Here is a 27,891-nt window from a genome sequence, read left to right as displayed (position 1 = left end):
CTGATTGTCTTTAGCCTCTTTGTCATCGCCCCAGTGTTACATAACATACTTTTTACTTATATTTTCACGCTAAATGTTTGTTTGATCTTACTAACGGTATGCCTTCCTTCTTCCCGAGGCTTCGCTGCTCAATATATTATACTTTCACTTTTCCCTATTCTATCCACCTCTCTGATGCAAGAGTTATCCAGTATTTTCAATCATTTATCCCTTTTCTGGTAAGCTATGGAACTCCCTGCCTACTTTTATATTCCCAGTTTCCTATAATGTGAATTCTCTCAAGAGGGAGGTTTTAAAACGCTTATCATCCGAGTTTGGATGATTTATTTTTTTTTTTATTTCTTTCTTTATTTTTTTTTATTTCTTTCTTTATTTTTTTTTTGGGGGGGAGAGGTGACTAACACCTCAATAGCCCACTTGTTTTCGCTTTTTAACACACACACACACACACACACACACACACACACACACACACACACACACACACACACACACACACACACACACACACACATAGTCTATAGAACCAGTTCATCCCATAAGATAAAAAAAAAATTGAAAATATTTAGGGTTTAAAGTTACATGTCAGAAGTAAAGCAAACTGTGTATCAAGATTAATCTTTATGAACATAAAAAAAACATATGTCCTTAAGACACATCAGATTATATTTGGCTCAGATGTGGTCCCCATTTTACAATGAGAATATAGGTGTGTTAATACAGAGAAAAACGACCGAAAGCATACAAATATGAGATATGCTTTACTAAAAAAAAAAAAAAAAAAAATCACCATTTCTTCTTTCTTCTCCATCTGAAGTTTGTTGCCTGAGTCCCCTCGCTGGCTGATCTTCAAGGGACGTCATGCCGAGGCTCTCAGTATACTCAAGACAGCTGCCAGAGTTAACAAGAAGAGTCTGCCATCGGAGGAGGTGCTTTTTGCTGCAATGAGGAACATCATGCAAAAGGTATGACTCTGCTGGTGACGATCAGTGGCCTTCATTTTCATGCGCGCGGCTGTACAGATGGAATGATGATGTCTGGTATTTTTCGTAAGAGTGTATAGGTGCCCTTTTTTTGTATTTTCTTTATTCCCTATACTGCATTCTGTTTCTCCGTGGTGCAGTAATTAACGCGTTTGGCTACGTATCCGCTGTCCCTGTTTTGAATCAGGGCACTGTGCGCACACCGAATGAAGCTGTTCGTCCTTCCTTCGATTAAACTGCGGAAAAAAAGTTGTCACAGTAACACTGAGATGGTGAGGTAGGGAACGAAAACTGCGTTTCACCTTTCAAACACATGGCCCTATGACTTATTGGTGTCTTTTCCTAAATACCTCGTCCATTTTTTAGTTTGTGGTGATCATACATTAAGTAGTACATAACGTAAAGGTGAAACAAGAAGAGAAGAAAAGCTAACAAAATAAATAAGAAGAGAAAAGTGGAGGACTCGAATGTAACAAGGAAAAATGAAACAGATCAATTAAAAAGGAACAAGGCTATAAACACAAGATGTCATGGAGGTGGGAGCACTAGGATAAATTAGAAACTTATACAACAAACACAGACGCATAACACTTCAGCAAGAGGAAGGCCATAAACCACCACCTTAGCGAAAACGGCCAGGGAGCAGAGAGAACGAAAACTGCGTTCCACCTTTCAAACACATGGACCTATAACTTTTATAACTTGCTGGTGTCTTTTCCTAAATACCAAACCTGTGGGAGGGTAATAGCCTACTTATGAATTGGTAACGTGAATATTAGACATATAATACATTAAAAAAAAAATAAAAAATCTGACGGAAATATCCTCCCAAAAGTCGGACATATTATGTGAAGTGGTAGAGGAATACTTGAGTAGCAGACGGAGACCAGATACATTAAAAGGGGCTGACCAGAGCAGCGGCGAGATGGATGAAGTCATTTAAAATTAAGTACAGTCACTAAAGGTGTACTAAAGGTAGAACTTAGAAGCGTAGAAGCGTAGAAGCTTACTCACACCAAATGCCAGAACTGCAACTGATTTATAGTTGATATTAACAAAATTTCACGCGAGTGATTAACCAAGTTAATGGTGCTTTGCCCCATAAGCAGGCCTTTTTTACAAGACTTTTGAACGTTCTGCAGACCGGGATATTTCCTCCCTACCAGCTCTATCCTCGGCTCAGCTAGATAGCTTACTCTAGTGAAGTGAAAAGACTGAAAACCCTCTTGCCGTAGGAGGGTAGTTTGGAAATCAAAGCTTTATGCCAGACTCTATCAAAAACTTTTGATACGTCCAAGGCAACAGAAAAAGTTTCACCGAAATCTCTAAAAGAGGATGACCAAGACTCAGTAAGGAGAGCCAGAAGATCACCTGTAGAGCGGCCTTGACGGAACCCATACTGGCGATCAGATAGAAGGTTGTGAAGTCCTTGATGTTTAAGAATCTTCCTGTTGAGGATAGATTAAAACACTTTAGATAGGCAGGAAATTAAAGCAATAGGACGGTACTTTGAGCGATTAAACGGTCACTCTTTTTATGAACATGGTGAATGTAGGCAAACATCCAGCAAGAAGGAAAGGTAGATGTTGACAGACAGAGCTGAAAGTTTGACTAGGCAAGATGCAAGCACGGAGGCACAGTTTCGGAGAACAATTGGAGGGACCCTGTCAGGTCCATAAGCCTTCCGAGGCTTAAGGCCAGCAAGGGCATGGAAAACAGCATTGCGAAGAATTTTAATAGGTAGCATGAAGTAGTCAGAGGATGGAAAAGAGGGAGGAAAAAGCCCAGAATCGTCCAAGGTAGCGTTTTTAGCAAAGGTTTGAGCGAAGAGTTCAGCTTTAGAAATAGATGTGATTGCAGTGGTGCCATCTGGTTGAAATAAAGGAGGGAAGGAAGAAGAAGCAAAGTTATTGGAGATATTTTTGCCTAGATGCCAGAAGTCACGAGGGGAGTTAGATCTTGAAAGGTTTTGACACTTTCTGTTAATGAAGGAGTTTTTAACTAGTTGGAGAATAGACTTGGCATGATTCCGGGCAGAAATATAAAGTGAATGAGATTCTGGTGATGGATGGCTTAAGTGCCTTTTGTGGGCTACCTCTCTATCATGTACAGCACGAGAACAAGCTGTGTTAAACTAAGGTTTGGAAGGTTTAGGTCGAGAAAAAGAGTGAGGAATATAAGCCTCCATGCCAGACAGTATCATCTCTGTTATGCGCTCAGCACACAAAGACGAGTCTTTGACACGGAAGCAGTAGTAATTCCAAGGAAAATTAGTAAAATACCTCCTCAGGTCCCCCCAACTAGCAGAGGCAAAACGCCAGAGGCACCTTTGCTTAGTGGGATCCTGAGGAGGGATTGGAGCAATAGGACAAGATACAGATATGAGATTGTGATCGGAGTAGCCCAACAGAGAAGAAAGGGTGACAGCATAAGCAGAAGGATTAGAGGTCAGGAAAAGGTCAAGAATGTTGGGCGTATCTCCAAGACGGTCAGGAATACGAGTAGGGTGTTGCACCAATTGCTCTAGGTCATGGAGGATAGCAAAGTTGTAGGCTAGTTCACCAGGATGGTCAGTGAAGGGAGACGAAAGCCAAAGCTGGTGATGAACATTGAAGTCTCCAAGAATGGAGATCTCTGCAAAAGGGAAGAGGGTCAGAATGTGCTCCACTTTGGAAGTTAAGTAGTCAAAGAATTTCTTACAATCAGATGAGTTAGGTGAGAGGTATACAGCACAAATAAATTTAGTTTGAGAGTGACTCTGCAGTCGTAGCCAGATGGTGGAAAACTCAGAAGATTCAATAGCGTGGGCACAAGAGCAGGTTAAGTCATTGCGCACATAAACGCAACAGCCAGCTTTGGATCGAAAATGAGGATAGGGAAAATAGGATAAAGAAAGTCTGGATGGTGGATTAACTGTTGTGCATGCTCATTATCGGAACCTATGTTAACACGTTTGAAAATATGAACAACTTGTTCTGCTAAGGTTTTAAGGTCTAAAAGCTTGACTTTGTGGCTACGGAGAAAGTCTACCACTCGATATGGGCCAGTGAATAATGGATTTAATTTAGAGTTGCGAACGTGAACTCTAGTGAAAATGATGTCACCTACTTGAATGGAGGGATTTGTTGCTCGACTGTGGTGTTTCTCTAGCATGGGCTTATCCGTCCATGTATGTAATATGCTTCACATGTCTGGGGCGTTGCACTCATACCGTACTTTTAGACAGGATGGAATCAAAAACTTTTCGTCTTATCAACTCCTCTCCTCTAACTGACTTTCTTCATCGTCTTTCTCATCGCTACAATGTTGCATCTCCATCTATCTTCTACCGCTATTTTCATGCCAACTGGTCTTCTGATCTTCATAACTGCATGCCACCCCTTCTCCTGCGGCCTCGCTGCATAAGTCTTTCTTGCTTCTCTCACCCCTATTCTGTCCACCTTTCTGATGTGAAAGTTAACCAGTATTCTCAATCATTCATCCCTTTCTCTGGTAAACTCTGGAACTCCCGGCATGCATCTTTATATCCACCTTCCTATGACCTGAAGTCTTTTAAGTGGGAGATTGCAAGACACTTTCAAGTGGGAGATTTAAAGACACTTATCCTGTTATTCGCCGAGCGGAGTGAGGGATTCTAATTTTGTTACTGCACATCTCTACAACCCACCGCTCTGCCTGGCCCATGGAGGGTACAACTGTGATTTAGCTAGGAATACCTTTTGGTGTCCATCACATATGAAAATTCAGATTTTATTCTCGGAAAGACCTCCAACTGGTAATCTTTGATGGCGCATCTTTTTTATTTTATGACATTTCTTCGTCAGATCCACCGTTTTGCCGTATTTTGCATAATTCGATTTATCCGCATAGAAGCGAAGTTTTTTTGTCTCGCTCCTCGCGCAACTATCGCTTCATCACTAACAGCTCAAGCTCGAACGTGCAAAATGCACGAATTGTATGCCATACCTCACTCTATATAAGGGATAGACAGTTTTAGTTGACACCATCAGACTCAGCAGTGAATGTAGAATCAAGATGCATTGTTAATACTTGACGAAACAAAAAAAATAGTATTACGACAAGTTTAATTGTGAGATGTTAAAGAAATGTTTATAACATGTTTTTACTTATGCTCGCTATTGTTAATCATTGAATGCTGAAATAGATCGTTACATTAAGTAGGAAAAACTCTCGTGAAGACGATAGTGTGATCAAAATGTAGATAAAACTCCACATATTGAAAACAGAATCATTTATAGTATGTCATGCGCCGCAACTATCACGGCGGCGCAATACTCGTACGTGATGGTTCACTGTAGGAGAGGATCTGGGAAGGTGGATGGTGCAGTAGCGACACAGCGGGAACCTTCCAGAATTGCATTTAATATATATATATATATATATATATATATATATATATAGAGAGAGAGAGAGAGAGAGAGAGAGAGAGAGAGAGAGAGAGAGAGAGAGAGAGAGAGAGAGAGAGAGAGAGAGAGAGAGAGAGAGAGAGAGAGAGAGAGAGAGAGAGAGAGAGAGAGAGAGAGAGAGAGAGAGAGAGAGAGAGAGAGAGAGAGAGAGGGAGGGAGAGAGAGAGAGTTTAAAGTGTTTGGCTAGCCAAGGTGCAAGCACGGAAGTGCAGTTTCGGACAACAATAGGGGGGACCCCATCAGGTCAATAAGCCTTCCGAGGATTTAGGCCAGCAAGGACATGGAAAACATCATTGCGAGGAATTTTAATAGGTAGCATGAAGTAGTCAAAGGGTGGAGAAGAGGGAGGAATCATCCAAGAAAGAGTTTTTACAAAGGTTTGAGAAAAAAGGTCAGCTTCAGAGGTAGATGTGATAGCAATGGTGCCATCTCGCTGAAATAAAAGAGGGAAAGAAAAAGAAGCAAAGTTATTAGAGATGTTTTTGGCTAGGTGCTAGAAGTCACTGGAGGAGTTAGATTTTGAAAGATGTTGTTACTTTCTATTAATGAAAGAGGTGGAGAACAGATTTGGCATGGTTCCTGGCATAAAGCGCATAAGATTCTGGTGATAGAATGCTCAAGTACCTTTTGTGCGCCATTTATCAATCATGTATAGCACGAGAACAGACTGAATTAAACCAGTGTTTGGAAGGTTTAGGTCGAAAAAAAAAGTTAGGAATGTACGCCTCCATGCCAGACATTATCACCTCTATTATGCGCTCGGCATACACAGACGGGTCTCTGGCACAGAAGCAGTAGTCATTCCAAGGAAAATCAGCAAAATACCTCCTCAGGTCCTCCCAACTAGAACAGGAAAAACACCAGAGGCATCTCCGCTTAGGGGAATGCTGAAGTCAGCTATAGGACAAAATACAGATATGAGATTGTGATCGGAGGAGCCCAACAAAGAAGACAGAGTAACAGATTAAGCACAAAGATTAGAGGCTAGGAAATGGTCAAGAATGTGGGACGTATCTCCATGACGATCAGGAATACGAATAGGATGTTGCACCAATGATTCTAGGTCGTGTAGGATAGCAAAGTTAAAGGCTAGTTTACCAGGATGGTAAGTGAAGGCATAGGAAAGATAAAGCTGGTGATAAACATTGATGTCTCCAAGAATGGAGGGATATACAGCAGAGATAAACTTACTTTGAGAGTGACTCTGTAGTCGTAACCAGATGACAGGAGACTCGGAAAATTCAAGAGCGTGGGCACAAGAGCAAGTTAAGTAGTTGCGCACAAAGACGCAACATTCAGCTTTTAATTGAAAATATAGATAGAGAAAGTAGGAGGAAAGAGAAAAGGGACTATTGTCAGTTGCCTCGGACATATGTGTATCAGTAAGAAAAACAAGATGAGGTTTAATATATATATATATATATATATATATATATATATATATATATATATATATATATATATATATATATATATATATATATATATATATATATATATATATATATATATATATATATATATATATATATATATATATATATATATATATATATATATATATATATATATATATATATATATATATATATATGTAGGAGGGTCACTGGTCAAGGGCAACAAAAAAAAAAAAAAAAAAAATGCCACTGAAATGCCAGTCCCATAAAAGGGTCAAAGAAGTAGTCAAAAATTGATGGATAAGTGTCTTGAAACCTCCCTCTTGAAGGAATTCAAGTCATAGTAAGTGGAAATACAGAAGCAGGCAGGGAGTTCCAGAGATTACCAGGGAAAGGGATGAGTGATTAAGAATACTGGTTAATTCTTCCGTTAGACAGGTGGACAGAATAGGGGTGAGAAAAAGAAGAAAGTCTTGTGCAGCGAGGCCGCGGGAGGAGGGGAGGCATGCAGTTAGCAAGATCAGAAGAGCAGTTAGCATGAATATAGTGGTAGAAGACAGCTAGAGATGCAACACTGCGGCGGTGAGAGAGAGGCTGAAGACAGTCAGTTAGAGGAGAGGAGTTGATAAGACGAAAAGCTTTTGATTGCACCCTGTCTAGAACAGCAGTATGAGTGGAATCCCCTCAGACATGTGAAGCATAAAGCATACATGGACGGATAAGGCTCTTGTACAAAGTTGACAGCTGGGGGGTGAGAAAAACTGGCAGAGACGTCTCAGAACACTTAACTTCATAGAAGCTGTTTTAGCTAGAGATGAGATGTCAAGTTTTCAGTTCAGATTATAAGTAAAGGAAAGTCCGAGGATGTTCAGTGTAGAAGAAAAGGACAGTTAAGTGTCATTGAAGAAGAGGGGATAGTTGTCTGGAAGGTTGTGTCAAGTTGATAGATGAAGGAATTGAGTTTTTGAGGCATTGAACAATACCAAGTTTGCTCTGCCCCAATCAGACATTTTAGAAAAGTCAGAGTCAAGCGTTCTGTGGCTTCCCTGCATGAAATGTTTACCTCCTGAAGGGTTGGACGTCTATGAAAAGACGAGGAAGGGTGCAGGGTGTTATCATCAGTGTAGGAGTGGATAGGACAATAAGTTTGGTTTAGAAGATCATTAATGAATAATAAGAAGAGAGTGGGTGACAGGACAGAACCCTGAGGAACACCACTGTTAATAGATTTAGGAGAAGAACAGTGACCGTCTACCACAGCAGTAATTGAACGGTCAGAAAGGAAAATTGAGATGAAATTACAGAGAGAAGGATAGAGGCCATAGGAGAGTAGTTTGGAAATCAAAGCTTTATGCCAGACTCTATCAAAAGCTTTTATTATGTCGAAGGCAACAGCAAAAGTTTCACCAAAATCACTAAAAGAGGATGACCAAGACTCAGTAAGGAAAGCCAGAAGATCACCAGTACGGAGCCCATATTGGGGATCAGATAGGATAGAAGGTTGTGAAGTGCTAGATCTTTAAGAATCTTCCTGTTGGGGATAGATAGAAAGATTTTACATAGGCAGGAAAATAAAGCAATAGGACGGTACTTTGAGGGATTAGAACGGTCACTCTTTTCATGAACATGCTGAATGTAGGCAAACTTCCAGCAAGAAAGAAAGGTAGATGTTGACAGACTTAGCCGAAAAAGTTTGACTAGGCAAGGTGCAAGCACGGAGGCACAGTTTCGGAGAACAATAGGAAGGACCCCATCAGGTCCTTAAGCCTTCCGAGGGTTTAGGCCAGCAAGGGCATGGAAAACAGCATTGCGAAGAATTTTAATAGGTAGCATGAAGTAGTCAGAGAGTGGAGGAGAGGGAGGAACAAGGGCAGAATCGTCCAAGGTAGAGTTTTTAGCAAAGGTTTCAGCGAAGAGTTTAGCTTTGAAAATAAATGTGATTGCAGTGGTGCCATCTGGTTGAAATAAAGGAGGGAAGGAAGAAGAAGCAAAGTTACTGGAGATATTTTTTGGCTAGATGCTAGAAGTCATGAGGGGATTTAGATCTTGAAAGGTTTTGACAGTTTCTGTTAATGAAGGAGTTTTTAGCTAGTTGGAGAACAGACTAGACATGGTTCCGGAGAGAAATATAAAGTGAATGAGATTCTGGTGATGGAAGGCTTAAGTACCTTTTGTGGGCCACCTCTCTATCATATATAGCACGAGAACAAGCTGTGTTAAACCAAGGTTTAGAAGGTTTAGGACGACGAAAAGAGTGAGGAATGTACGCCTCCATGCCAGACACTATCACCTCTGTTATGCGCTCAGCACACAAACACGGGTCTCTGACACGGAAGCAGTAGTCATTTCAAGGAAAATCTGCAAAATACCTCCACAGGTCCCCCCAACTAGCAGAGGTAAAACGCCAGAAGCACCTTTGCTTAGTGGGATCCTGAGGAGGGATTGGAACAATAGGACAATCTCATGATCTCCGATCACAATCTCATACGGATATGAGATTGTGATCGGAGGAGCCCAACGGACAAGAAATGTTGACAGCATAAGCAGAAGGATTAGAGTCAGGAAAAGGTCAAGAATGTTGGGTGTATCTCCAAGACGGTCAGGAATACGAGTAGGGTGTTGCACCAATTGCTCTAGGTCATGGAGGATAGCAAAGTTGAAGGCTAGTCCACTTTGGAAGTTAAGTATTCAAAGAATTTCTTATATTCAGAGGAGCTAGGTCACAGGTATACAGCACAGAGAAATTTAGTTTGAGAGTGACTCTGTAGTTGTAGCCAGATAGTGGAAAACTCGGAAGATTCAAGAGCGTGGGCAGGAGAGCAGGTTAAGTCATTGTGCACATAAATCCAACATCCAGCTTTTGGATAAAAAATGAGGATAGAAAAAGTAGGAGGGAACAGAAAAGGGGCTACTGTCAGTTGCCTCAGACACCTGAGTTTCAGTGAGGAAAAGAAGATGAGGTTTAGAAAATGAGAGGTGGTGTTCTACAGAATGAAAATTAGATCTTATGCCGCGAATGTTGCAGAAGTTAATGAAGAAAAAGTTGAGGGGTGTTTCAAGACACTTAGGGTCGTAGACAGAAAGCAGTCCAACCTGGGGATATTTAATGTCCCCTCTCCAGATGGGGACTCCGAGGCTGGTGTAGGAGTCGATATGATAATTTTGAAATTTTTGAATGAAGGGTGTGTGTGTTATTAGGTGCTTGTAGTTTTGTGTGTAGAAAGGAAGTTGTCTTCAGATATCGGGCTGTGACTGTCCGCTAGTGTTGCGACACACAAAGGGAAATGTTCAGTGGCGTCATAGCTGAGTTTAATGATAAGGTCACAGCGCCCCCTGAACTTTGCTTTAGACCTCACACATATATATATATATATATATATATATATATATATATATATATATATATATATATATATATATATATATATATATATATATATATATATATATATATATATATACAAGCACCTAATAACACACACACCCTTCACTCAAAAAATTTTAAAATCATGGCAACTCCTACACCAGCCTCGGAGTCCCCATCTGGGGAGGGGACCATAAATGTCCCCAGGTCGGACTGCCTTTCCTTCGACGACCCTAAGTGTCTTGACATCCCCCTCAACTTTTCTTCATTAACTTCTGCAACATTCGCGGTCTAAGATCTAATTTTCAATCTGTAGAACACCACCTCTCCTCTTCTAAACCTCATCTTCTTTTCCTCACTGAAACTCAGGTGTCTGAGGCAACTGACAGTAGCCCCTTTTCTGTTCCCTCCTACTATCTCTATCCTCATTTTCGATCCAAAGCTGGATGCTGCGTTTATGTGCGCAATGACTTAACCTGCTCTCCTGCCCACGCTCTTGAATCTTCCGAGTTTTCCACCATCTGGCTACGACTACAGAGTCATTCTCATACTAAATTTATATGTGCTGTATACCTCTCTCCTAACTCCTCTGACTATAAGAAATTCTTTGACTACTTAACTTCCAAAGTGGAGCACATTCTGACCCTCTTCCCTTTTGCAGAGATCTCCATTCTTTGAGACTTCAATGTTCACCACCAGCTTTGGCTTTCCTCTCCCTTCACTGACCATCCTGGTGAACTAGCCTACAACTTTGCTATCCTCCATGAACTAGAGGAATTGGTGCAACACCCTACTGGTATTCCTGACCGTCTTGGAGATACGCCCAACATTCTTGACCTTTTCCTGACCTCTAATCCTTCTGCTTATGCTGTCACCCTTTCTTCTCCGTTGGGCTCCTCCGATCACAATCTCATATCTTTATCTTGTCCTATCACTCCAATCCCTCCTCAGGATCCCCTTAAGCGAAGGTGCCTCTGGCGTTTTGCCTCTGCTAGTTGGGGGGACCTGAGGAGGTATTTTGCTGATTTTCCTTGGAATGACTACTGCTTCCGTGTCAGAGACCCGTCTTTGTGTGGTGAGTGCATAACAGAGGTGATAGTGTCTGGCATGGAGGCGTACATTCCTCACTCTTTTTCTCGTCCTAAACCTTCTAAACCTTGGTTTAACACAGCTTGTTCTCGTGCTATACATGATAGAGAGGTGGCCCACAAAAGGTACTTAAGCCTTCCTTCACCAGAATCTCATGCACTTTATATTTCTGCCCGGAACCATCCCAAGTCTGTTCTCCAACTAGCCAAAAACTCCTTCATTAACAGAAAATGTCAAAACCTTTCAAGATCTAACTCCCCTCGTGATTTCTGGCATCTAGCCAAAAATATCTCCAATAACTTTGCTTCTTCTTCTTTCCCTCTTCTACTTCAACCAGATGGTACCACTGCTATCACATCTATTTCTAAAGCTGAACTCTTTGCTCAAACCTTTGCTAAAAACGCTACCTTGGACGATTCTGGGCTTGTTCCTCCCTCTCCTCCACCCTCTGACTACTTCATGCCACGTATTAAAATTCTTTGTAATGATGTTTTCCATGCCCTCGCTGGCCTAAACCCTCGGAAGGCTTATGGACCTGATGGGGTCCCTCCTATTGTTCTCCGAAACTGTGCCTCCGTGCTTGCACCTTGCCTAGTCAAACTCTTTCAGCTCTGTCTGTCAACATCTACCTTTCCTTCTTGCTGGAAGTTTGCCTACATTCAACCTGTTCCTAAAAAGGGTGACCGCTCTAATCCCTCAAACTACCGTCCTATTGCTTTAATTTCCTGCTTATCTAAAGTTTTTGAATATATCCTCAACAGGAAGATTCTTAAACATCTATCACTTCACAACCTTTTATCTGTTCGCCAGTATGGGTTCCGTCAATGCCGCTCTACTGGTGATCTTCTGGCATTCCTTACTGAGTCTTGGTCATCCTCTTTTAGAGACTTTGGTGAAACTTTTGCTGTTGCCTTGGACATATCAAAAGCTTTTGATAGAGTCTGGCACAAAGCTTTGATTTCAAAACTACCCTCCTACTGTTTCTATCCTTCTCTCTGTATTTTCATATCAAGTTTCCTTTCTGACCGTTCTATTGCTGCTGTGGTAGACGGTCACTGTTTTTCTCCTAAATCTATTAACAGTGGTGTTCCTCAGGGTTCTATCCTGTCACCCACTCTCTTCTTATTATTCATTAATGATCTTCTAAACCAAACGTCTTGTCCTATCCACTCCTATGCTGATGATACCACCCTGCACTTTTCCACGTCTTTTTATAGACGTCCAACCTTTCAGGAGGTAAACATATCACGCAGGGAAGCCACAGAACGCATGACTTCTGATGTTTCTAAAATTTCTGATTGGGGCAGAGCAAACTTGGTATTGTTCAATGCCTCAAAAACTCAATTCCTCCATCTATCAACTCGACACAATCTTCCAGACAACTATCCCCTCTTCTTCAATGACACTCAACTGTCCCCCTCTTCTACACTGAACATCCTTAGTATGTCCTTTACTTATAATCTGAACTGGAAACTTCACATCTCATCTCTAGCTAAAACAGCTTCTATGAAGTTAGGTATTCTGAGACGTCTCCGCCAGTTTTTCTCACCCCCCCAGCTGCTAACTCTGTACAAGGGCCTTATCCGTCCATGTATGGAGTATGCTTCACATGTCTGGGGGGGTTCCACTCATACTGCTCTTCTAGACAGGGTGGAATCAAAAGCTTTTCGTCTCATCAACTCCTCTCCTCTAACTGACTGTCTTCAGCCCCTCTCTCACCGCCGCAATGTTGCATATCTAGCTGTCTTCTACCGCTATTTTCATGCCAACTGCTCTTTTGATCTTGCTAACTGCATGCCTCCTCTCATTCCGCGGCCTCGCTGCACAAGACTTTCTTCTTTCTCTCACCCCTATTCTGTCCACCTCTCTAACGCAAGAGTTAGTTAATTCTGTCTATTTCTCTTTTTCCCGGAGAATTGAATTTCATAAATAAAACAATAGAACTTACTTTCCTCGACAGCCTAGTCAGTTTTCAGTTAGCACCAACGTGCTGATCCGTAAATAATAGTTTTTAGAAGTTAGCCTCCTTTTGAAGCAAGATTGTGCCCTATGTGTGTAAGTGGTGGCGACCATGTGACTGGCTGCTTCCCCTTCCTCGTCCTTTCCCTATCCTCTCCCTTCCCTGTAGTCACATGAGTCACTGCCTGTCACCTGAAACCAAGCAGTGTCTCTTTCCTACAGCCAGGCGTTGTATTTCATAGGGAGAGGATGGAGTAACGGAACGCTAGCACGGAAGATAGTGGAGTATATATCAGAAGGCTACACAGTGTTTTCAGATGTATAATTATTGGCAGTAGGTCCCTTCTTTGCAAGGTAGGGTAAGTTCCCGTCAAGAGCTTGTCTGGACCAGATACATTATGGTGAACTACCTAGTCTTACCACTTTTTTCACAGGATTCTGATTGTTTCATGTCTTGGTGGGAGTCTAGGAGTGTTTTTTCTGACCGTAATGGGCCCTGCCGGTTGTTGTTTACGTACGTATTTTGTGACATTAAATGCGACTGGAGCTCAGAGCTTACTGCTAGGAGCTCAAAACCCAGATTTTAACTATTCTGCGCACATGTAGTTGTCTGTAGTCCTCCAAGGGACTGAATATAGAATACTCACGGGCAGAAGGATGAAATTTTCTGTGGGAGTGGGTGGCTTATCTCTGGACAGAGGTACCTCAACAGATTATTATAACTCACATACTTGTGTGTAGTTTATCCTAGCTGTGCCTCCTCAAATTACCCAAATATGTGGTTTGCAATTCTTATCGTTCTGTTTATAACCGTACTACGCTAGTAAGAACTATCCTAGCAAAACCTGACCCAAGTGTAGGTGTTGATGCGAAGGGGGCTGAACCTGGTCATATATATATATATATATATATATATATATATATATATATATATATATATATATATATATATATATATATATATATATATATATATATATATATATATATATATATATATATATATATATATATATATATATATATATATATATATATATATATATATATATATATATATATATATATATATATATATATATATATATATATATATATATATATATGTTTTTTTATGTAGTAGGGACACTCACCGAGGGCAACAAAAATCCAATAAAAAAAATACCCACTGAAATGCCAGTCCCATAAAAGGGTCCAAAGCGGTAGTCAAAAATTGAAGGATAAGTGTCTTGAAACCTCCCTCTTGAAGGAATTCAAGCCATAGGAAGGTGAAAATACAGAAGCAGGCAAGGAGTTCCAGAGTTTACCAGAGAAAGGGATGAGTGATTGAGAATACTGGCTTTGGGTAGAGAGGTGGACAGAATAGGGGTGAGAGAAAGAAGAAAGTCTTGTGCAACGAGGCTGCGGGAGAAGAGGAGGAATACAGTTAACAAGATCAGAAGAGCAGTTAGCATGAAAATAGCGGTAGAAGACAGCTAGATATACAACATTGCGACGATGAGCGAGAGGCTGACGACAGTCAGTTACAGGAGAGGAGTTGATGAGACGAAAAACTTTTGATTCCACCCTATCTAGAAGAGCAATATGAGTGAAACCCCCCAGACATGTGAAGCATACTCCATACATGGACGGATGTACAGAGTTAGCAGGTGGGGGTTGAGGAAAACTGGTGGAGACGTGTCAGAACACCTAACTTCATAGAAGCTGTTTTAGCTAGAGATAAGATGTGAAATTTCCAGTTCAGATTATATGTAAAGGACAGACCGAGGATGTTCAGTGTAGAAGAGGGGGACAGTTGAGTGTCATTGAAAAAGATGGGATAGTTGCCTGGAGGGTTGTGTCGAGTTGATATATGGAGGAATTGAGTTTTTTGAAGCATTGAACAATACCAAGTTTGCTCTGCCCCAATCAGAAATTTTAGAAAGATCAGGAATAAAGCGTTCTGTGGCTTCCTTGTGTGAAACGTTTACTTCCTGAAGGGTTGGACGTCTATAAAAAGACGTGGAAAAGTGCAGGTTGGTATCATCAGCGTAGGAGTGGATAAGACAAGAAGTTTGGTTTAGAAGATCATTAATGGATAATAAGAAGAGACAGGACAGAAACCTGAGGAACAGCACTATTAATAGATTTAGGAGAAGAACAGTGACCATCTACCACAGCAGCAATAGAAAGGTTAAAAAGGAAACTTGAGATGAAGTTACAGAGAAAAGGATAGAAGCCGTACGAGGGCAGTTTGGAAATCAAAGCTTTGTGCCAGACTCTATCAAAAACTTTTGATATGTCCAAGGCAACAGCAAAAGTTTCACCAAAATCTCTAAAAGAGGATGACCAAGGCTCAGTAAGGAAAGCCGGAAGATCACCAGTATAGCAGGATTGACGGAACCCATACTGGCGATCAGACAGAAGGTTGTGAAGTGGTAGATGTTTAAGAGTCTTCCTGTTGAGGATAGATTCAAAAAATTTAGATAGGCAATTAAAGGAATTAGGAAATTAAAGCAGTAGGACGGTAGCTAGAGGGATTAGAACGGTCACCCTTTTTAGGAACAGGCTAAATGTAGGCAAACTTCCAGCAAGAAGGTAAGTTAGATGTTGACAGACAGAGCTGAAAGAGTTTGACTAAGCAAGGTGCAAGCATGGAGGCACAGTTTCAGAGAACAATAGGAGGAACTCCATCAGGTCCATAAGCCTTTCAAGGGTTTAGGCCAGCAAGGGTATGAAAAACATCACTGCAAAGAATTTTAATAGGTAGCATGAAGTAGTCAGAGGGTGGAGGAGAGGGAGGAACAAGCCCAGAATCGTTCATGGTAGAGTATTTAGCAAAGGTTTGAGAGAAGATTTCATCTTTAGAAATAGATGTGATAGCAGTGGTGCCATCTGGTTGAAATAATGGCGGAAAAGAAGAACAAGCATGTTATTGGAGACATTTTTGGTTAGATGCCAGAAATCACGAGGGGAGTTAGATCTTGAAAGGTTTTGACACTTTCTGTTAATGAAGGAGTTTTTGGCTAGTTGGAGAACAGACTTGGCATGGTTCCGGGCAGAAATATAAAGTGCATGAGATTCTGGTGTTGGAAGGCTTAAATACCTTTTGTGGGCCACCTCTCTATCATTAAACCAAGGTTTGGAAGGTTTAGGTCGAGAAAAAGAAAGGGGAATGTACGCCTCCACTATCACCTCTGTTATGAACTCAGCACACAAAGACGGGTCTCTGACACAGAAGCAGTAGTCATTCCTAGGAAAAACAGGAAAATACTTCCTCAGGTCCTTCCAACTAGCAGAGGCAAAACGCCAGAGAGACGTTCGCTTAGGATGATCCTGAGGAGCGACTGGAGCGATAGGACAAGACACAGATATGATATTGTGATCGGAGGAGCCCAACGGAGAAGAAAGGGTGACAGCATAAGCAGAAGGATTAGAGGTCAGGTAAAGTTCAAGAATGTTGGACGTATCTCCAAGACGGTCAGGAATACGAGTAGGGTGTTGTACCAATTCCTCTAGGTTGTGGAGGATAGAAAAGTTGAAGGCTAGTTCACCAGGATTGTCAGTGAAGGGAGAGGAAAGCCAAAGCTGGTTGTGAACATTGAAGTCTCCAAGAATGGAGATCTTTGCAAAAGGGAAGAGGATCTGAATGCGCTCCACTTTGGAAGTTAAGTAGTCAAAGAATTTCTTATAGTCAGAGGAATTAGGTGAGAGGTATACAGCACAGATAAATTTAGTATGAGAATGACAACTACAATGAATGTAGTTGTAGCCAGATGGTGGAAAACTCGGAAGATTCAAGAGCGTGGGCACGAGAACAGTTTAAGTCATTGCGCACATAAACGCAACATCCAGCTTTGGATCGAAAATGAGGATAGAGAAAGTAGGAGGGAACAGAAAAGGGGCTACTATCAGTTGCATCGGACACCTGAGTTTCAGTGAGGAAAAGAAGATTAGGTTTAGAAGAGGGGAGATGGTGTTCTACAGATTGAAAATTAGATCTTAGACCGCGAATGTTGCAGAAGTTAATGAAGAAAAAGTTGAGGGGGTGTCAAGACACTTAGGGTCGTTGACAGAAAGGCAGTCCGACCTGGGAACATTTATTGTCTCCTCTCCAGATAGGGACTCCGAGGTTGGTGTAGGAGTCGCCATGATAATTTTGAAATTTTTGAGTGAAGGGTGCGTATATATATATATATATATATATATATATATATATATATATATATATATATATATATATATATATATATATATATATATATATATATATATATATATATATATATATATATATATATATATATATATATATATATATATATATATATATATATATATATATATATATATATATATATATATATATATATATATATATATATATATATATATATATATATATATATATATATATATATATATATATATATATATATATATATATATATATATATATATATATATATATATATATATATATATATATATATATATATATATATATATATATATATATATATATATATATATATATATATATATATATATATATATATATATATATATATATACACACACACACAATATACATGACATCAAGAAGATTTATACCAAGTAATATTCCTATAACACAATGTGTACTTATTTGACCACAGCAACTCTAAACAGAAATTGCTACAATACAGCCCTGTCTTGCTCACCAGGAAGGAAACCCAGTAAAGGAAGAAAGTGGAGGTGCACTCACTGCAGGTTTCTGTCACTACATCAGGACAGCATGGAAGTACTCCATACTGGTGTTCACAACCCGAGGAGTGAGGTTGAGGGCTCTGGTCCTGTACTACATTTGGGTTGTCACTACTGCTCCTTACTATTCACTCAGCCACTTCTCCAGCATCATTAAGTAAGTAATGAAGAAGAAGAAGAATGTTCACATTTCCCCCTCTTGTGTATATAAAGCTGGTTTGTCTTACCACGGCATTATTTAACCTGCATATTATGAGGTCTGTAAATATACGAACTATGCTAACCATTTCAGTATTATATTAAAGCATTTAAACACTGTCTTAAGTCATAGCCTTTGTTCTGTCTGGGATATATATATATATATATATATATATATATATATATATATATATATATATATATATATATATATATATATATATATATATATATATATATATATACAGGGTGTAATGCGAGTTTCTGAAAATACTGAAAGAGGTGAAACAACGTGTAATTCTAAGAAGAAAATGTTTCATACCCACCCATTTTAAGGCTTTCTTTACCCATCAGAGGAGCTGAATATGTACGAGACTCGCGGGTGTACTCTGCGTGTAGCTATGAGGTGACTGACAGACGCTTGTATTGTTGCAGCCTCGGAGGTGCTACTTGGTCAAATTATGAGTGGTTTAATCTTATTTTTTGTAAGCTGTGGAATATTACAGTTTCTTATAACAAAACAAATGGTATTAAAAAACAAGTAATTTACCGATAAGTATTACACGATAACATTATTCCGGTCTTTTAAAAGTACTCCTGTAAAATGCTATGTGGCATCATCTCTCAGCTGTTTTCAAGGTCGTTCAGACCCCCTCCTCCCTCGCTTCGCTTGTATCCCTCCCCTTGTAACAAAGTGGGAGAACGTGGTGCAGTTTACCACAGTCAGTCACTACCCAGCGCTTAGAATGAACAGACGTATTGAGACGAGTACTAATATCTGACGGAGACTAGGGCGGTTTAAAAGTTAATCAGCTGCCTTAAGGGGATAAGTGAGTCATTACTGGACAAACGCCAACTTATATAGAATAGGAGTAGTCTCCATAGTAGTCTGAAAGAGAGGGAAATTGTGCATAACACAATCTGTACCAAGGAAGTCACTCCTCAGCTGCATGTGTGTACAAGCTGAGCTCATGCACAGGGAGCAGTGAATGACCCCCCTTTGTGTTCGTGGGTATTCGTTTGTAGTAGTTTCTTGTGTGTCGTGTTAGTTAGTTTGTTTTGTCTTTAATGCTACTACTGGCTGATGCAGTTCAGCCGCAGAGGACTTCAGTAATTAGCTGTGTAGTTAACTTTACTCCCTCCTCAGGTCCTGACAAGGCCTGCTGTCCAAAAGATTATAAACGACACTACTTGGCTTTAGGCTATAATACACTGTTGGACAGTGCGTGGATTTGTTATGGAGGGCGGATGTCCAGCGAAGTGTTATACCTCACCCATATACGTGTTATTGTATGTTATAACTGAACTAGAATATTTCCCTTCTCTGTAGATGGGTAAAACTGACTGGCGGCCTCATTTAGTGTGTCTTGGTGTTACGACTGTTGTAAAAAGGGTGCAGGAGTCACAAGGGACCCTGTACGAGTACACCTGTATTTCAGCCCTGCACTGATTCCACGTAAGATGTAGTTCAGGGAGTGGTCCAGGAGTGGCAGACTTGTGAAGGGGGTGGGAATTATGGTCATAATATATATATATATATATATATATATATATATATATATATATATATATATATATATATATATATATATATATATATATATATATATATATATATATATATATATATATAGGTAGCTAAGTGGACCGACGTGGTGAGTTTTCGTTTGAAGATGGGTGAGGACTAACAGAGGGAAACTTGGTATTGTTCAATAATTAAAAAACTCAATTCCTCCATCTATCAACTCGACATGACCTTCCAGACAACTATCCTCTCTTCTTCAGTGACACTCAACTGTCCCCCTCCTCTACACTGAATATCCTTGGTCTGTCCTTTTCTCATAATCTTAACTGGAAACTTCACATCTCATCTCTATCTAAAAAGGCTTCTATGAAATTAGGCATTCTTAGTTGTCTCCGCCTGCTTTTCTTGCCCTCCCAGCTGCTAACTCTGTACAGAGGCCTTATCCGTCCATGTATAGAGTATGCTTCCCATGCCTAGAGGGGGTTCCACTCATATCGCTCTTCTAGACAGGGTGGAATCAAAAGCTTTTTGTCTCATCAACTCCTCTCTTCTAACTGACTGTCTTCAGCCTCTTTCTCATCGTTGCAATGTTGCATCTCTTGCTATTTTCTACCACCATTTTAATACTAACTGCTCTTCTGATCTTGCTAACTGCATGCCTCCTCTCATGCCGTCTTGTTGCACAAGACTTTCTTCTTTCTCTCACCCCTATTCTGTCCATGTTCACTGGTAAACTCTGTAACTCCTTGCCTGCTTCTGTATTTCCATCTTTCTATGACCTGAACTCCTTCAATATGGAGGTATTATGACACTTATCCTTTAATTTTTGAGTACCGCTTTGGACCCTATTCGTGGACCGGCATTTCGGTGGGATTTTTTTTATATTTTTTTTTATTGAATTTTTGTTGCCCTTGGCCGGTGTCCCAACTACATAAAAAAATAAAATAAAAATAAATAAATTAAATATATAAATAAATAAATAAATAAATATATATATATATATATATATATATATATATATATATATATATATATATATATATATATATATATATATATATATATATATATATATATATATATATATATATATATTTATAAATTTATTTATTTATTTATTTATTTAGGAATAAACAAAACTAAATATTTCATAACAGTAGTGGGAGTTTGTTTTGGTGCGGCTGTCAGAAATGTTATTGGTACATTGGCAATAGCGGCTCGGTTTTCTCCTAATTACTTATCTTCTTGGCACATGGTATGGCTATATCATCACTTTCGTGAAAGGAAACATACCAGCAAAGCCAGAATATTACTACTGGCTGATGAGTTTGGAGAGCACAGGGAAGTTTAGACGAAAGTCTGGGAGCATGTCTGCTCACCACCACCACCACGAGAGAGGAGTTAGCAAAATCTGACAATCAGTTGGCATGAAAATAATGGTAGAAGATAGCAAAAGATGCAACATTGCGGTGATGAGAGAGAAGCTGAAAACAGGCAGTTAGAGGAGAGGAGCTGATAAGCCGAAAACTTTTTGTTTCAGCCCTATCTAAAAGAGCGGTAGAAATGGAAACTCCCCATACATTTGAAGCATACTCCATACATGGACGTATACAGTCCTATTACAGTTAATAACTGAGGGACGGCGGTGAAAAAAAACTGGCGGAGATAACTTAAAGTGCCTGACTTCAAAGAAGCTGTTTTAGCTAGAGATGATATGTGAGGTTTTTCACAATTAAAGGAAAAACCAAGGATGTTTAGTGTAGAAGGGGGCAGTTGAGTGTCACTGAAGAAGGGATAGTTATATAAATGGTTGTGTCTAGTTTGATAGATGGAGGAATATAGTTTTTGAGACATTGATTAATACTAAATTTGCTCTGCCCCAATCAGAAAAAAAGCTTTGATTTTCAAACCCTCATAAAACTTCTATCCTCTTCTCTGTAACTTTATCTCAAGTTGCTTTTCTGACCGTTCTTTGTGATGTGGTAGACTGGCACTGTTCTCCTCAGTCTTTTGATTTTTCACGCTAACTGATCTTGCTAACTGCATGCTTTCCTTCCTCTTGCAGCCTTGTTGCACAAGAATTTCTACTTTTTCTCATCCCTATTTTATCTCACTGTCTAATGCCAATATTCTTGCAAGGAGGAGGCAGTAGACACCTGCCGAAACGATAATTACTCCCAGTGAGGTCTAAAACACTGTTCAGGGGGTGCTGTGAACTTATCATTAAACCCAGCTGTGACCTCACTGAACGTTTCCCTTTCTGTCTCACAACACAAGGGGGCAGTCACAGCCTGCCCTCTTAAGACAACTCTCTTCCTCCACACAAAACTACAAGCATCTAATAACACACACACCCTTCACTCAAAAATTTTAAAATCATGGCGGTTCCTACACCAGCCTCGGAGTCCCCATCTGGGGAGGGGACCATAAATGTCCCCAGGTCGATCTGCCTTTCTGTCGACGACCCTAAGTGTCTTGACACCCCCCTCAACTTTTTCTTCATTAACTTCTGCAACATTCGCGGTCTAAGATCTAATTTTCAATCTGTAGAACACCACCTCTCCTCTTCTAAACCTCATCTTCTTTTCCTCACTGAAACTCAGGTGTCTGAGGCAACTGACAGTAGCCCCTTTTCTGTTCCCTCCTACTATCTCTATCCTCATTTTCGATCCAAAGCTGGATGCTGCGTTTATGTGCGCAATGACTTAACCTGCTCTCCTGCCCACGCTCTTGAATCTTCCGAGTTTTCCACCATCTGGCTACGACTACAGAGTCATTCTCATACTAAATTTATCTGTGCTGTATACCTCTCTCCTAACTCCTCTGACTATAAGAAATTCTTTGACTACTTAACTTCCAAAGTGGAGCACATTCTGACCCTCTTCCCTCTTGCAGACATCTCCATTCTTGGAGACTTCAATGTTCACCACCAGCTTTGGCTTTCCTCTCCCTTCACTGACCATCCTGGTGAACTAGCCTACAACTTTGCTATCCACCATGACCTAGAGCAATTGGTGCAACACCCTACTCGTATTCCTGACCGTCCTGGAGAAACGCCCAACATTCTTGACCTTTTCCTGACCTATAATCCTTCTGCTTATGTTGTCACCCTTTCTTCTCCGTTGGGCTCCTCCGATCACAATCTCATATCTTTATCTTGTCCTATCACTCCAATCCCTCCTCAGGATCCCCCTAAGCGAAGGTGCCTCTGGCGTTTTGCCTCTGCTAGTTGGGGGGACCTGGGGAGGTATTTTGCTGATTTTCCTTGGAATGACTACTGCTTCCGTGTCAGAGACCCGTCTTTGTGTGCTGAGCGCATAACAGAGGTGATAGTGTCTGGCATGGAGGCGTACATTCCTCACTCTTTTTCTCGTCCTAAACCTTCTAAACCTTGGTTTAACACAGCTTGTTCTCGTGCTATACATGATAGAGAGGTGGCCCACAAAAGGTACTTAAGCCTTCCATCACCAGAATCTCATGCAATTTATATTTCTGCCCGGAACCATGCCAAGTCTGTTCTCTAACTAGCCAAAAACTCCTTCATTAACAGAAAATGTCAAAACCTTTCAAGATCGAACTCCCCTCGTGATTTCTGGCATCTAGCCAAAAATATCTCCAATAACTTTACTTCTTCTTCTTTCCCTCCTCTACTTTAACCAGATGGCGCCACTGCTATCATATCTATTTCTAAAGCTGAACTCTTTGCTCAAACCTTTGCTAAAAACGCTACCTTGTACGATTCTGGGCTTGTTCCTCCCTCTCCTCCACCCTCTGACTATTTCATGCCACCTATTAAAATTCTTTGTAATGATGTTTTTCATGCCCTCGCTGGCCTAAACCCTCGGAAGGCTTATGGACCTGATGGGGTACCTCCTATTGTTCTCCGAAACTGTGCCTCCGTGCTTGCACCTTGCCTAGTCAAACTCTTTCAGCTCTGTCTGTCAACATCTACCTTTCCTTCTTGCTGGAAGTTTGCCTACATTCAACCTGTTCCTAAAAAGGGTGACCGCTCTAATCCCTCAAACTACCGTCCTATTGCTTTAATTTCCTGCTTATCTAAAGTTTTTGAATCTATCCTCAACAGGAAGATTCTTAAACATCTATCACTTCACAACCTTCTATCTGATCGCAGGTATGGGTTCCGTCAAGGCCGCTCTACTGGTGATCTTCTTGCTTTCCTTACTGAGTCTTGGTCATCCTCTTTTAGAGATTTTGGTGAAACTTTTGCTGTTGCCTTGGACATATCAAAAGCCTTTGATAGAGTCTGGCACAAAGCTTTGATTTCCAAACTACCCTCCTACTGTTTCTATCCTTCTCTCTGTAACTTCATCTCAAGTTTCCTTTCTGACCGTTCTATTGCTACTGTGGTAGACGGTCACTGTTCTTCTCCTAAATCTATTAACAGTGGTGTTCCTCAGGGTTCTGTCCTGTCACCCACTCTCTTCTTATTATTCATTAATGATCTTCTAAACCAAACTTCTTGTCCTATCCACTCCTACGCTGATAATACCACCATGCAATTTTCCAAGTCTTTTCATAGACGTCCAACCCTTCAGGAGGTAAACATTTCACGCAGGGAAGTCACAGAACGCATGACTTCTGATCTTTCTAAAATTTCTGATTGGGGCAGAGCAAACTTGGTATTGTTCAATGCCTCAAAAACTCAATTCCTCCATCTATCAACTCGACACAACCTTCCAGACAACTATCCCCTCTTCTTCAGTGACTCTCAACTGTCCCCCTCTTCTACACTGAACATCCTCGGTCTGTCCTGTACTTATAATCTGAACTGGAAACTTCACATCTCATCTCTAGCTAAAACAGCTTCTATGAAGTTAGTGTTCTGAGGCGTCTCCGCCAGTTTTTCTCACCCTCCCAGCTGCTAACTCTGTACAAGGGCCTTATCCGTCTATGTATGGAGTACGCTTTACATGTCTGGGGGGGTTCCACTCATAATGCTCTTCTAGACAGGGTGGAATCAAAAGCTTTTCGTCTCATTAACTCCTCTGCTGTAACTGATTGTCTTCAGCCTCTCTCTCACCGCCGCAATGTTGCATATCTAGCTGTCTTCTACCGGTATTTTCATGCTAACTGCTCTTCTGATCTTGCTAACTGCATGCCTCCCCTCCTTCCGCGGCCTCGCTGCACAAGACTTTCTTCTTTCTCTCACCCCTATTCTGTCCATCTCTCTAATGCAAGAGTTAACCAGTATTCTCAATCATTCATCCCTTTCTCTGGTAAACTCTGGAACTCCCTGCCTGCTTCTGTATTTCCACCTTCCTATGACTTGGATTCCTTCAAGAGGGAGGTTTCAGGACACTTATCCACCAATTTTTGACCACTGCTTTGACCCTTTTATGGGACTGGCATTTCAGTGGACATTTTTTTATTAGATTTTTGTTGCCCTTGGCCAGTATCCTTCCTACATAAAAAAGAAAAATCTTATTCATGCATTTCTTTTTCTGGTAAATTCTGAAACTCCTTGCCTGCTTCTGTATGTCCATCTTCGTATGATTTGAACTTTTCAAGAGGGAGGTTTCAAGACACTTATCCTGTAATATTTGATGATTCCATTTGACTTTACTTTGAGAACTGGCACTCAAATGGTACTTTTTATTTCAAATTTGTATTGCCTTTGGCCAGCGGCTGACATACAAGAAAAAATAATAATAATAATAACATTCTGCTAAAGTGGTGGTTGATTTCATCCGTGTTTGTCTCGAATTGACTAATGTAACATATAAAAAAAAAAAATCCACACCTAATCAACCATTCTGCTATGTATTTTCAGTACAAACGAATATGTGTACAGCTTCCTGTCTGCGGCTGTGGAGGTGCCTGCCTACCTTGGTCTGTGGCCTGCCATCACCTACCTTGGCAGAAGAGTGACTCTCGCAATGCTTTTACTGCTCACTGGAACTTGCGTCTCTGTTGTGACACTTTTCTTGATACTCCAGGATGAAGGTTTGTTTAAATATAAATATATAATTTCCCCACTACTTATATTGACGATGTGGCGTGATGCTCAGTTATGTAGGTCTTGAGGATGGAGATTTTCTATTTACATAAAATTGTTCGTGTCATGATGAAAAGACAGATCTAACAAGGATAAGTCGCCTAAGAGCGACTTATCCTTATTACTGGTTGGTAATGTCTCTGGTGTCAGTTCCTGCCGAGTTGAAGGTGTTCTTCTCCCTGAGCGGAAAGATGACCATCACAGCGAGCCTGCAATTAGTGTGGGTGTTTACCGGCGAGCTCTTCTCCACCAAGCACAGGACGCGTATTGTTGGGGAGGCCAGCATGGTTGGGAGGGTTGGCACCCTGATGGTTCCTTACATCAACGACCTTCTGGTACGAATGTGTAGCTCTTCATTAGTTCTATTTGACTGTGAAAAAGATTATTCAAGTAGGTGATACTGCTGGAGACTAAGCATGATGCAATGTTTTCAGGGCCGTGTGTACCCGTGGGCGCCCGGTGCAATGCTGAGCGTGGCAGTGATCATCGCCGCAGGATTGGTTTTTCTTCTGCCGGAGACTGCCAACCGTAAACTCACTCAGAATGAAAATGAGGAATTCATGGAGCCGGAAACTTCCAACCTTAGACCCACTCAGAATGAATATGAGAAAGTAACGGAAGAGGAGATCAGCCTGTCTGTCATCTGACCAACAAGAGATGTAAAGAACACTGGCAGGCGCTACGAATTTTTCATGGTTCATCTCATCTGGAATATCAATCAAGCTTAGATTTCTGACAGTAAAAGTTTATTGCCGGAAACGTATTTGCCAAATCAGTTAAAATCAAAACTACTAAATGTAATAAAAATGAATTTGCCAAACTGAAGCTCAAGTACAGTTCATAATTTAGTGGTAAATATTTATGGCTTTAATTTTCCATTGTGTTCTGCTTCCTGCATTCTCTTTACTAACCAGAGCTGGCTGTTGTGTTTGACTCCATACTCAATCCGTTGTGGCGACAACCTTGTAATTTTCCACCATCTTTATGATTTAATTTATCTGTGCCTTACATCAGTCATTTTCGTACTTACTGGAAAACTCTGACGGTCTTTGATATTTAAATTAATGTGAAGTGCATTTCAATTTATTAATCTTATGGGAGATTTTCCACCAAAGCAAATTTACTATTACGACCCCAACGATATAAAATTTCATGTATGGAATCACAGCCCCATAACCTTGGACCAGACTTTACAGAATCACACCTCTGTAAGAAAAGGTATGGAATGAAAATTTATACCATCACAAAACACAAAATTCATTTACTGTAACTGTTTTCTTGTTAAATGTTATTTGTTAATGTAGTTGTTATTGCTTAACGTCAATAACCATGGCTTGTTGGTCCAGGTTGCAGTGTCTTGCAATGCTTCTATTTTGAATTATGATGCTTGAGTGAAGATAGTACAATGAACCAGTTCAACTATAACGGAAATTAAAAGTGTGTGGCACCAGTAGGCTAATGAATGGTGCCTGGATTCACTGATGAGCTACGAATCTTATTAGTATTTAAGAAATTCGCATCACCCTTAACGGTGAGTCACTAAACACAACTTCTTAAGGTACCCGCTTTCTTCCTCAAGTTAAGAACAATTGTAGTGACTACATCAGACGGCGTGATCCTAATATGTGAACGTTTCATCTCCACTATACAACCCGTAAAATAAACTGACACATGGAATTGCAAGTTGAATTAGCATATGACCGTCCAGTGAGGAGAGAGAGGGTGTTTAGAAATTTCTTAAACACTTAATGTGGATAATGAGCACCTCCTGAGATAGTGTATGTTTCTGAAGAGGGAAATACTGGAGTAATGAACTTTCACCATACATTAAGCAGATGAAGATGACGAAAGACATGAAAGAGGAACGACGCATAAGAGGAAAGAACACAAGGAAGAGAAAGGGAAAATGGAAGAAGAAAAAGCATCAAGGAAGGTTTTAAACCTAAACCAAGAGTTTTTTCCTTAACCTGTATAAATTATAGCTTAAATAATTTAAACCTGCAATATGCTATAGAGAATATGTATCTACGCTGAAAACTATGTTTTCAAACAATATATTTTTTTAGCATCCTTTTGTATCAATTTGAATTTCGCGAATATTAAGCCATTACAAGTGACATTATGCCCTAATTGTATATTTATTATGGAAATGAGAAAATATGTAGCCTTCCATTTACCTTAATATATTAAATCTTATTTGATTTCCAC

General features: G+C 40.3%; 2 protein-coding genes across 2 annotated transcripts; both read left to right on the top strand.

The window, feature by feature from the left end:
- The first annotated feature begins 710 nt into the window (after positions 1 to 710).
- Positions 711 to 25,704, top strand: LOC135092294 (beta-alanine transporter-like). Its single transcript, XM_063990748.1, has 4 exons — positions 711 to 965; positions 17,905 to 18,101; positions 25,459 to 25,631; positions 25,697 to 25,704. Exons 1-4 carry the CDS (start codon positions 945 to 947, stop codon positions 25,702 to 25,704), a joined length of 399 nt encoding a protein of 132 aa, XP_063846818.1. The 5' UTR covers positions 711 to 944.
- LOC135092355 (solute carrier family 22 member 6-like) lies at positions 25,704 to 27,891 on the top strand. Its single transcript, XM_063990817.1, has 2 exons — positions 25,704 to 26,018; positions 26,118 to 27,891. Exons 1-2 carry the CDS (start codon positions 25,818 to 25,820, stop codon positions 26,328 to 26,330), a joined length of 414 nt encoding a protein of 137 aa, XP_063846887.1. The 5' UTR covers positions 25,704 to 25,817; the 3' UTR covers positions 26,331 to 27,891.

Source organism: Scylla paramamosain, chromosome 39, assembly GCF_035594125.1.
Source record: "Scylla paramamosain isolate STU-SP2022 chromosome 39, ASM3559412v1, whole genome shotgun sequence".
NCBI classification, from domain to species: Eukaryota; Metazoa; Arthropoda; class Malacostraca; order Decapoda; family Portunidae; genus Scylla; species Scylla paramamosain.
This window is presented reverse-complemented; position numbering and strand designations above follow the sequence as displayed.